The sequence below is a fragment of the Leucoraja erinacea genome, chromosome 25 (assembly GCF_028641065.1).
Source record: "Leucoraja erinacea ecotype New England chromosome 25, Leri_hhj_1, whole genome shotgun sequence".
Classification (NCBI taxonomy): Eukaryota; Metazoa; Chordata; class Chondrichthyes; order Rajiformes; family Rajidae; genus Leucoraja; species Leucoraja erinaceus.
Window position 1 is genome coordinate 20,553,828 of NC_073401.1, and position 12,035 is coordinate 20,565,862.

The following is a 12,035-nucleotide window of genomic DNA, read 5'->3' on the forward strand; positions in this document are numbered from 1 at the left end:
TCCAACTGCAAAAAGATTTAGAAAGGATTAAATGGACATTCGATGAGTAAAGGCACTTAAGTTATCTGAGACCCCAGTGGAAGAGGAATTGCTGAAAACATGAAGCAAGCCTTGGACGAAGCAGGATTGAAAGTGCCGATTTCTGCCTTAAATTGCAAAATATCGAAGAAATAGTGTAACACAAGCTTTTCTAAGTTTAAGATGTGACCGTATTGAAATTCAGCAGAGTTTCACTGGAGCCTGAATAAGGTTCCTAATCTGAAATGTGTAAGAAGGAACTGCAGATGCTGGTTTAAACTGAAGATAGACACAAAACGCTGGAGTATCTCAGCGGGACAGGCATTTGTCAGCTCTGGGGAGAAGGAATGGGTGACATTTCGGGTTGAGACCCTTTTGATCTGAAATATTGTCTGTCTATTGCCTGATGTGCTGAGTTCTCCCAGCACTTTGTTAGCTCAAGAATCTTGCTAGTCATTTTTGATATTGGACATGGCCTTGACAATTCAGTTAAATGTCTGAGGGACACTTAAAATTGTTAGTTTGGGAATAATATACATAGAAGCCTCCATTGTGAGCTTCTCACTCAATACCCTAGCTCTACCCAACTCAACTTGCAGATCATGACCAGTATACCGAGACTGGTGAAAGCAATAGAAACAGATTTATAATGTGTTCTAGTTAAAATTTTAGATAAAATATCTGGATCACTTGTAGCATACCCAATTTCCTTCAAAATCAAAATGTAGTCAGGAGTCTGAAACACCAAGTGTAATGACGTGGTTTATGGAATTAGTAGATATGTGTCAGTTCAGATATCAAGGCAATTAACAGTTGTACGAGTTGTACAGAAACAAACAGTAGTGGTAATGTTCAGGATGCCATAATTGGGCAATTAGAATATAGACAGTAAGGGTCATAATTAATTATGGATGACTAATCCACGCACTGATTGGGCTAGCCAAATTAATAGTAAGACTGAGAGGGGGATTTGCTGAAGTAGACTCAGGATGATTTTCTGGATCAATACATTGACAAGCCATCTAGAAAGTAGGCCATCTGACACTGGGTAATAAAAAAACATTAATACATCTGGTTCCACTAGGGGGAGCAAGCATGATAGAATTCTTCATTAAGGCAGAATGGTGTAGTGGATTCCAACATGATCATGAATCTAAAGAATGGAAATTGCATGGTACGAGAGCATGGTTAGGATAGTCTGGGGAAGATTACTGAAGCACACGATCCTTAGGTTTGATGTCTCCGTTAGAGGGATACTATCAAATTAGGGTATATAGTAATAAAATTAGGGGGTGGTCATTAAAATATTTAAAGATAACAACTTCATGCGAAGGGTTGTGGAGGCCAACATAAAGTGGACTATTTCTAAAGATCAGGGAATTGATGGCTTTGGAGAACAATTCGCTATAAAATAGTTATGGATAAGGACAGGGCTGCTACACAACTTAAAATTCTATATTGGGACAAGGCTAACTTTGGTGGTATTAGATAGGAACTTGCAAAAGTTGATTGGAGTAGGTTGCTTTTCACTGTACCTCAGTACACATGAAAATAAACTAAACTGAAGTCGGGTAAGGAACTATGGATGAGAGAAATTGAGCTCCTGGTCAGGAAAAAGGAAGCATGGTTTAGATATAGACACCTGGGATTGTGTATCCACGGGGAAGGATAGGGGATTGAGAAGAATATTTCAGGAAATCAGGAGGACAAAAAGGCAGGGGATACCATTGGCAGATAAGATTAAGAAGAATCTAAAGTGATTTTATTAGCCTATTAAGGGAAAAGGAAAATATTGACTAGAGTGAGAATAGGGCCCCTCAGAAACCAAAGTAGTAATCTTTGTAATGCCACAGAAGATGGGAAAGGTTCTCAACAAATATTTCTCCTGATTTAACGGGAGAAAGGCATGAAGACTAAGGAACATGGATGTTAATGGAAATCAAGAACACTGAGAAGAGAGAAGAAATTGCAGGAAATAGGCACAAAATGCTGGAATAACTCAGCAGGAAAACATCTCTGGAGAGAAAGAATGGGTGATAAAGACAAAGAAAACAGGTGCAGGAGGAGGCCATTCAGCCCTTCGAGCCAGCACCGCCATTCATTGCAATCATGGCTGATCGTCCCCAATCAATAAACCGTGCCTGCCTTCTCCCCATATCCCTTGATTCCACTAGCCCCTAGCACTCTAACTCTATCTATCTATTGTTTTCGGTCGAGACCCTTTTTCACACTAGAGTCAGAGGAAAGAGAAATGTTTCCCCTAACTCCAATCTGAAGGGTCTCCAGCATTTTGCTGGAGTTGCTCCAGCGTTTTCTATCTATCTTTGGTTTAAACCAGCATCTGCAGTTCCTTTCCATGGAAATTACAGGAATCCTGGCTGAGAAAAATGAATCATCGTTAGACATAGGCAAGGTGTTGGGCAACTGGAGGATGGTTAACGTTGTGCCTGTATTTAAGAAGGACTGCAAAGAAAAAGCAGGAAACTAATCTGTAATATATCTAGTGTAATATTATTGGTAACAGGTCTGACAAGTTATTGTATTGTTAAGTACCGCTGAGATCAGCTCAACAAAGCTTCGAGTCTCAAGGGAAACACATCCCTTTAAGATGTAGATCTTTAAATAGTAATACCTAAATCAGAATACAGTTAAGCTCTGAATGTAGAGCTTAAACTATACTAGTGCAGTACTGGGTTACTGTACCATTAAAAAAATATTAATGCCCCAACTTCCTGCCCTCAGTTTAATGTGACCACTTGTGGCACTATTAAGAAAAACATTCTCACAAGTCTGAAGAAGGGTCTCGACCAGAAACATCACCCATTCCTTCTCTCCAGAGATGCTGCCTGCCCCGCTGAGTTACTCCAGTTTTTGTGTGTCTACTGTCACTCAGGTTTTGGGCAGTTTGAACCACAGCTGCCTCATTGTAACACTGCTCTGCATAGTTGACTCCCTATTGACATTAGTAATTACTAGTTAAAAGTGCAGGATGCTGAAGATACTATCTTGATGAAAGTTTGTCATTCTTCACGATTGATGTCCCGATATCAGATCCCATATGTGCAGCACATTTACGCAGCCACTTGTTTAAACATGGAGGTATTTGCATCCGCTTTTGTAGTTGGCACGTCGATATTTTGCCTTGGCTTGGGACCGATTTTTCCAAAGCACTGACAAAATTCTAAATTAAAAGGTGTATTGCAATTTGGGAAAAACCATCAACTTAGATTAATTGGAAGACACTTAAACATTGAATTGATATTTTATTATCATTTTGAAAATCACCTTTGTGCTTTTCCCTTCCCTAAAACAACAAATTCCAGCAGACATGGATCACATTACTGAACAATGCAAAGCAGAGCTTTACAGTGTGGTGAAGGGACAGTACATTAAATTGTGTTTGGGAGGTGAAGGAGTAAAGATAGCATTTTAGCCACAGAACCAAAATAAAAGGCACAAAAAACACTACTTCCTGAACACTGGAGGCAACATCTCATCTGTACGGGTAATGGGGGCCTTCACGTCAAACTGGTAAGCAAATTTACAACTCCAAAGCACTCAACCAACTTTTTGCAAAAAGAAAGTTACCAAATTCAAGCCCGTCTCCCCTATCCCCATCCAATCCAAGCAGTCCTTGTGGTCTTCAGGGTCAACGAGTAGGGATGACTTCACATTGAAGACTTGGTTCCCAGCTTAATAGCAATAAACTGGATCCAATTTGACCTAGTTTTTCCAAACAAAAAGTTTTGTGTTTTCTGCTATTTCTTGCTCCCAGCATTAAATCAAATCTAGTATATACACGACATTCCCAGTACAGAGTTGCCTGCTTAATTACTACCTACTGGTCACTATTCACAGGCCTGCTCAGGAACCATGTAGTGCATATGAAATAAAAATATTCATGCTGCCAAATTCCACAAAAAAAACTACAAAATGTCAGCAAAACTGGTGTACAAGTCGTTGCATTCATCGTTCCTGCAGTTTTATGTACAGTTAGCCACTGCATATATGTACAGATGTGAGCAGTGTTATTTTACACAAGTTTCTGTACACAAGATCTATACAATTCTCCAGGTGGCCTACATTTGTAAAACCCCTCAAAACCCACTTTTTGCTGCTCTCACTGGATTCTTAAAAGTATCCAATGTTCAAGACGAGCATTTGCCACAGATTAACTTTCTCCACCTATCTGACTGTTAGGATTTTGTTGTACTGCCAAGTAGCTTTTTCCCCCAGTCAAGGGATCAGGAAACACTGGGTAACAAACAAATCCACCCTCGGGGCCATCCCCATGTACTTTGATTCCAGCAGCTCATTCTTTAAACTGTACCATCTTTGCAAATATTTTATATTGTCACACTTCTACTGATGGAGTTCAAGTTCATCCACACTGATCACCTTGCTGGGCATAGAGGGCAATGGCTGTTGAAGGACATCACTGCCGAACCACTTGGAGAGATTGACAGGAGATCCACTTCTCTGATGGAGGGGCTGCAGTGTGGAATTCTGCTGGTTCAGATGGAGGTGGGCTCCAGGTCCTTGGCCACTTGTACTTGGTGACTGCAGCACTGAGATAAAGGAAAAATATTTGAAGTAAAATGCATCAAACCCAAGAACCATAGATACTCATCCAGGTAAGTGTAGAGTATTCATGCCAGTATCTTGCAGCTGGTGGAATAGTTGTGGATGTCAGGAACAATGACCCATCATAGAAGACCCAATTGTTAGAGGCACACATTACACAACTGATCCCTTTGTTGACATAAGGAACCAAGGAGTCTCTCCTGCAAACCCATCTAGGATACTGTTATCAAGGACATAAAAATGGTAATGTCACTGATGTCATGGATAGGGGTAGTTAGAATTGTGGAGACATTGGTTGGCACTGTGGGGATTTGTCTGGGCTCCATTGCATAACTAAGTTGCAAATGGAATTGAACAGCACAATAAGCAAATTATCCAATTATGATAGAATGTTAAAGCAGTCACTGACAATAGTTGGGCCGCAGACTTTGCTCATGGAGCTCCCGGCCCAGTTCCCATTTGCTTTTCAATTTTGTCAAGTCGGGTGAGAGGAAAGGAAGAGATACAAGGGCTGCTGTTCCCAATTTCAGCCTTTGTCTCAAACTGGATCTAAACTGAATTCGGAAGTGGGAGTGCTCTCCCCGAGAGCAAGGCAGCTTGTGTGTGACAGAGCATTGGCAACACTTAGGTCAAGAGAAATTAAGGGGAAAAAGCTCTAGAAGTACTGCTTTGCATAAAGCAAAATGGCTGTTGGAGGTTGATCATTGAGACCTCAACATAAAGTGCTGCTCTATCATGTATCCTTTTCATATGGACAGGATTCAGCTGTGCAAATTTCCCTTGATTGGGTGGATTCCAATAATTCAATTGCCAGCTTAGTTTACAACAATGGCATGTTTAAAGATCAAGTACTCAAAACCAACACAAAGCTTATTTCTTCCGGTCCCACCTTCCCGTATGCTTGAGACATGGACAATCTCAACATTGGAGTACCATCTTCTCAATCTCAAGCCATTGACCAGGTACTCAACATCCTCCATCTAACTGCACAAAATAGCACGCAGCAAGCTACTCTCTGTGACTGGACTTTGTGCCTTCCCCCACAGTGGGAACCTCTGTGGGGTGTTGTTTTATGTTTTAATGTTAAACTTCTTGAATGCTATGTTGTATTTTTATTAGTGTGCTGCAAGGACATCTGAATTTCCCCCGAATAAGGGGATTAATAAAGTAATAATCTAATCTAATCTGTGGCCAACAACAGAATCAAAATAGCATTAAATCCCAGTTTGTGATGAGTTATCATGGAGTTCCTAGTTCCTCAAAGGCAATCCAAAAACAAAAGTAGCTGATACTCCAGCTAATCAGTGGCAGCGTCTGTAGATCACTCCTAGGACTATTCTTTGAGTTGATGTGGAAGTTGTCACTGTTCGAGGAGGGATTTGATGATGATTACAGAACAGCTGCTTACATAACTGGTTCTGAAGCCACAGTCTACTGCAGCCAAAACTGCAAACAGCTGTCCCCAATCCCATTGGTCAAAACCCTCACACTTTGGTTCACATCTTCAAAACCATAACATTTTTGAGCAGCGTCTTATTCTCCATTCTAACTAATGCTCTGCGGTCACCTTCCATGGCGCATAATGCCATTCACTACTCCAGTTTAGTACTCTTGCCTCCAAATTTCCAGAGTTACAAATTGTGGAATAATCAACAGCTGTTAAAATGTTTTTACTGACTCTAAACAGCAATTTGATAAAGATCAAAATGTTGTTAATGCGGAAAGGGTGCAGAGAAGATTGAGGATGTTGCCAGGACTAAAGGGCGGGAGCTATAAGTAGGCTAGGACTACTTCTTGGAGCCGAGGAGGAAAAGGGGTGATTTTATAGAGATGTGCAAGATCGAGGGGAATAGATAGGTTCCTATTAAATCTTTCGCCCCTCACCCAGAGAGGTCATTAAAAAATTATTTTTTTTTAAAGGGCAGTGGGCATATGGAACAAGCTGCCAAAGCAGGTAGTTGAAGCAGGTAGTTGAGGCAGGTAGTCCAAGTACATGGATAGGATGGGGCTAGAAGGATATGGGCCAAATGCAGGCATGGGTGACTAGTGTAGATGGAGCACGTTAGTCAGCATGGGAAAGTTGGGCCCATTTCCACACTTTATGACTATGTTTGATGCTGAATGTGGATTTGACAACTGGCGCCGAGCACAACCGATCTTTAACATGCATTGCAGGAGTCGTCATTGCAGTCCGTAAGAAATGGATGTATGTTTTTAAATTGTTCCTGTATAGTGACTATCAGCATTTATTTCATCTTCACTCAATTACCTCTGAATTGAGGCAGTTAAAGAATCCATTGAACCATAAAGAACCATTGAACCACTGAACACTTTTTTGGATCAAAGGCCCAACTTGCTATGCACGGTAAATATTGTTAAGATTAGTGCACCATAAAACAGTGTAGCACAAGAACAAAACCTTCTGCCCACAATGTCCGTGTTGAACATATGCCTAGTTAAAAACAAATCTACAGTCTGCACATGATCCACATCCCTCCATACCCATCTAAAAGCCTCAAACCACAATCATATCTGCCTCCAAACAGCTGGTTTCAGTACCCACCACTCAGTGTAACAAACTTGCCTGCACATTTTTCAAACATTGGCCCTCTCAGCCTAAAGCTATGCTCTCTAGTCTGACATTCCCATCCCGAGAAAAAGATTAACAGCCTACCGACAAATACTTCAATTTTACATACTTCTCTCCGGTCTCTCCTCAATTTCTGATGCACCAGATCAGTTGTTGCAGAATAGCTTCACCAGCACCAGAGCTTCAGCTCAAAATGGTACGAATTACTTGAATTTAAATAACCTGCCACTTTAGTCAAATTCAAACTCGTCTGGGTCAAAGGTACAGGATTCTGGATTAGTAGCCAATAGTAATTACTACTTTCCCCACCTTCCTCAGTGGACAGGCAAGTTGTCATATATCACAATAAAACTGAACCAATATTAGCCTTCCTGCCAAGTCATAAGCTTCCATCAGCATCGGGGGAAAAAGCCAAATTTGCCGACAATACGATTGATTTTAACAATTGAAAGATTTGTCAAATGCAAATTGAACATTACCTTGTCTTATCATGGCCAGGTGTTGTAGAGGTGTTCCAGATGCCTGAATCTGTACTGCAGAGATTGCAGCTCGAGGGTTCAACAAAGGGAGTCCACTTGCTGGAAGAGGATAGAAAGTCTGCCCAAGGAGAGTTGGAGGGAGGGTCTGCAAATGTGACAGATCCATGCCTGACTGAAACATACCTGCCACAGAGACAAATAGTTTATAGACTGTATATTTCTGAGCCGTTTGCAGTCCTTGTATAGAGCACGATATACCGGAAACAAGGGTCTTTTCATAATGTTTTACAAAAGCGGAAATAATAAGCAGCATTCTGAAGGTTAGTCCTTTATATGTTGACTGATCATTCACCACCTTAAAAAGTACAGTTTTGGATTAATGGACAAATTAAAATGCAATTTTTAAAAAAAGTTTTTAAAAACTGATCTTCCACACTCCAAAGTAGTCAAACCAATCCCCAAATAGCAAGGAACCCTGAAAATTCTGAGAGGGCCAGTTCTGAGAATTACAGCACAAAATTTAAGAACAGAAAACAGTAGCAACTCATGCACCAAGGATCAACATGCTCTGCAGTCGTGCTCAGCTTCTTATTTCTGTATGCTAGTGTGACTTTTCCCCCCACCTTTGAGAGACACCTCCTAGCTTGTGGTCAGATGTCATGCTGTCAGCTTTGATGCTGTGACAGCATTCCCCCAAGTCAGAAATCAATGGCTTTGCTTCTGAAGTGAGAGCAAAATCTTGATTGGCAGTTCCATACCGTATTGCGGAAAAGCAGTGCTGTTGGAAGCCCCAGCATAATACAATTATTTGGTAACTGCACAACATGTTCAGAGGTTGTGAAAGGTACACAAGAGCAATCTTTTTGAAATGCATCCTTACTCAAATTCTGACAGTTACGTAGTTAGACATCTTATCCTGTGACATGCAATGTCAAACTGCAGACAAAACTACACAACTGTACTGACACAGTAAATTTGGCCAAGTCATTAACTTTTCTAAAAGAGGTAGAAAGCAAAGTTGTGTGCAAAGTTTTTTCATAATCTTAAATGAAGTTAGTACAAAGTCCATTCCAGCTGCATCCTACAGCTATTCACCAAACTATGTACTTCTAAAGAACCTGATAGAAAGAGCCAGTGGCAAGGTACTGGTTAGATTTTAATTGTAGCAAAGCACAAACATGCTTGCACTTAGAGCGCCCCAGCTACAAGACTAAATTAAAATGCAGCTTCCGACTACATGGATTTTCTTGGGCACAATGGTTTCCTCCCACATTTCAAAATATGTGCTGGTAAATTGTTAACTGGAAATTGCCTCTGCTGCAGGAAAATCGGGGTTGAGTTGATGGGCAGAAAAAAGGATAGCATGCAAACAAAAACTTATTACTGTACTTCACTACAGATGATAAACTAAACAGAGATTCTGCCCGACCTGCTGAGTTACTCCAGCACTGTCTTTTGATGGAGTTAGGAAGGGTTCACCTTCTGGTTTACATTTGGGTCAATCGGATGACTTCCTTTTAGATTCATAGAAAGTATTTACTTCAACACATAACAGGTACAGAGCCAACCTGCTTCCATCAGAAACCAATTCAAGATCATTTAAAAAAAAATCTCCATCTTTGGTAAGGATGAAAGGAAAAGACAAAGTACTCCCTCTTAAACTTAAAACTATAGCCATGTTCCCGGGTTAAAGTGCTCTGCACTCACCTGCATGAAGCAATGCTGGTTGTAGCTGCTGAGGTGTAATGCCTTGTGCCAGCATCCTCTGAACTACCCCTGGAGGCAAGTGAGGGGGCGACTGACGCACAAGGGGTACATGTGACACAAGGGATAGAGGACAAATAGGTCGAGGAAAGGAAGACCCGGGAACAGGAGAGGCCCCCGAGGGAGTTTTCCTTCCTGTGGACCTGGGTCTATAGTCTTGGTCTTTAGTGAATCGCATCTGGTTTAACTGAGGAGTTGTACATGCAGATCTATGATATGTTGACCTTGTCCCTCCAATGGGAGATGTCCCTCTGTTTGAGTTTTCCTGTTGAGAACCTGGTGACAAATGGCCTGCAAATGCAAAGATGAAGTTTACAATTTAACATTGCAGATATTTCTTTGGGTTTCTACATTATACATGACCAAGTCACAGAACAGTTACAGCATGGAAGCTGCCTACTCAGTCCATAAGGCACCCAGCAAATTCTTTACTCTGGACACCAATCCGTTTGACCATCAGTATTGAATCAATTTCCACAACATACTTGGCACTGTGTTCCACATCTTGAGTACGGGTATACAGAAACGTTCAATGTCAATTTTGGTTCATGTGCCTTGTGCCAATAGAAATAGTTTATTCATCTACTATCTACAGTGCCCTCCATAATGTTTGGGACAAAGAACCATAATTTATTTATTTGTCTCTACTCCACAATTTGTGATTTGTAATAGAATTTTTTTTAATTTATTTTTTAAATCACATGTGGTTAAAGTGCACATTGTCAGATTTTAATAAAAGCTATTTTTATACATTTTGGTTTCACCATGTAGAAATCACAGCAGTATTTATACATGGCACCATAATGTTTGGGACAGCAATATCATGTGAAAATATATAAAAATGACCTTTATTAAAATCTGACAATGTGCACTTTAACCACATGCGATTTTTTTTCTATTGCAAATCTTAAATTATGGAGGCGCAAATAAATAAATTATGAGTCTTTGTCCCAAATATTATGGAGGGCACTGTGCATGGATCTTTGAGTGGAAGTCCAGAGCACTCTGAAAGCCTCAACAAAAGAGTATAGGGTAGTAAAGGGGCATATGGCATGTGTGCTGGTGGTCATGGAATAGAGTACAAAAATCAGAAAGTCATGCTGCATAAAACTTTAGTTAGGTCACATTTGCAACATTGTGTACCGTTCCAGTTGCTGCATACAGAAAAAATGTGGAGGATTTGGGAGAGGGTGCAGAGGTTCACCAGGACGTTGCCTTGAATGGAGTGTACTATCTACAAGAGGTTGGACAAACATGGATATTTTTGCTGCAGCGTTGGAGGCAGGGGGACAACCTGAGAATTATACAAAAATAATGAGACAGTCACACCTTCATCTGCTGCCCATCTCCCATTTCACCAACTCGAATCTACATCTCCATGAAATTCATTCAAAATCCTCAATTATAGTTTTGCTTAGATACGAAATGTTTTCCCAAATGCAATGCAACACAAGTGAAGCAATGTTAGTATGTAGTGACTTTGGCAGCGTAAAGATTACGCTCTAGAAGACACTTGCAAGCAACCTAATAACGTGCATCAGAAAGTACACTAACTGGAGTTTCCACTTCTTCAGTTTGCTTTCTGGAAATTGTGGTTAGGACAAAGATTATCATAAAATTAATTGATAATGGCAAATAATCATGCCAACTATACCTTCAATGAGGCCATGTCCATCCTCCACAAAGTCTTTCACTGGATGGCTCTCTTTCCCATCTTTAGACTTATCCTTGCTTTCAAACATCTTTCGAATGACTGAGGTAGGAGTGAACGATGGAGAAAGCTTCATGTGTGGAAAGAGGAAAAACATGGAGAATTACTACCTGGAAATATTTGGCTGCAGGAAATCACCAGGCCAGGCAACATCTGTGGACAGAGAGCACTTTGAGTTTGTACTCTTTCAGAGTTGAAGGGCTGTGACCCAAAAATGCCATTTGTCCATTTCCTTCTATGGATATTGCCATACATTTGTTACTGTTCATCTTGTACGTGCCATAAACTGACACTCTTTCCTGGCCTCCATCACCAAACATTAACGTAGTCTCGGTTATAACCACGTCAGACTCTCAATCCAAGTTTCTCTGGTTTGGTCCAAATTCTTTGGCTTCGTCATAGAGTCAGAGAGATACAGTGTGGGAAACAGGACCTTCGGCCTAACTTGTCCACACTGGCCAACATGTCCCAGGTACACTAGTCCCACTTGCCCGAGTTTGGTCCACATCCCTCCAAACCCGTCCTATCCATGTACCTGTCTAACTGTTTCTTAAACGTTGGGATAGTCAGGGTAGATGTTGCATTTGATGCACTTCATTTGACAGCGAATGCTGGAAGCAGTGGAAAAGTCCGCTGCGCTCATTTGGCAAAAATATTGCCACGGTCAGACATCCAACTTTTGTGCACTAATGTTCTGCATGGGATTTTAACTCAAATTTGACAAAAGCAATACAGTTTTTGTCTGTCTGCCATCTTAGAAAATAATTCAGTGGACTTTCCACACTCCCCGCCCCCTTCCGGCACAGTGGTAGAGTTGCTGCCCACAGCACCAGAGTCCTGGGTTCAATCCCGACTACGGATGCTGTTTGTATGGAGTTTGCACGCTCTC

General features: G+C 41.0%; 2 protein-coding genes across 3 annotated transcripts in view; both read right to left on the reverse strand.

The window, feature by feature from the left end:
• The window catches only part of mif (macrophage migration inhibitory factor), a 94,703-nt gene extending 90,393 nt beyond the window's left edge, over positions 1–4,310 (reverse strand). Inside the window, exon 1 of the mRNA XM_055655986.1 lies at positions 4,305–4,310. The gene's annotated coding sequence lies outside the window, so the exon portion shown is untranslated. The remainder of the gene's footprint in view (positions 1–4,304) is intronic.
• eif4enif1 (eukaryotic translation initiation factor 4E nuclear import factor 1) overlaps positions 3,266–12,035 on the reverse strand; it is a 41,758-nt gene continuing 32,988 nt past the window's right edge. For both annotated transcript variants that reach the window (XM_055655972.1, XM_055655971.1), the window contains 4 exons: positions 11,090–11,216; positions 9,379–9,726; positions 7,672–7,854; positions 3,266–4,586 (listed from right to left, as the gene is read on the reverse strand). In XM_055655972.1, coding sequence (XP_055511947.1) covers positions 4,381–4,586; positions 7,672–7,854; positions 9,379–9,726; positions 11,090–11,216 — 864 coding nt within the window. In that variant the 3' untranslated portion in view covers positions 3,266–4,380. The remainder of the gene's footprint in view (positions 4,587–7,671; positions 7,855–9,378; positions 9,727–11,089; positions 11,217–12,035) is intronic.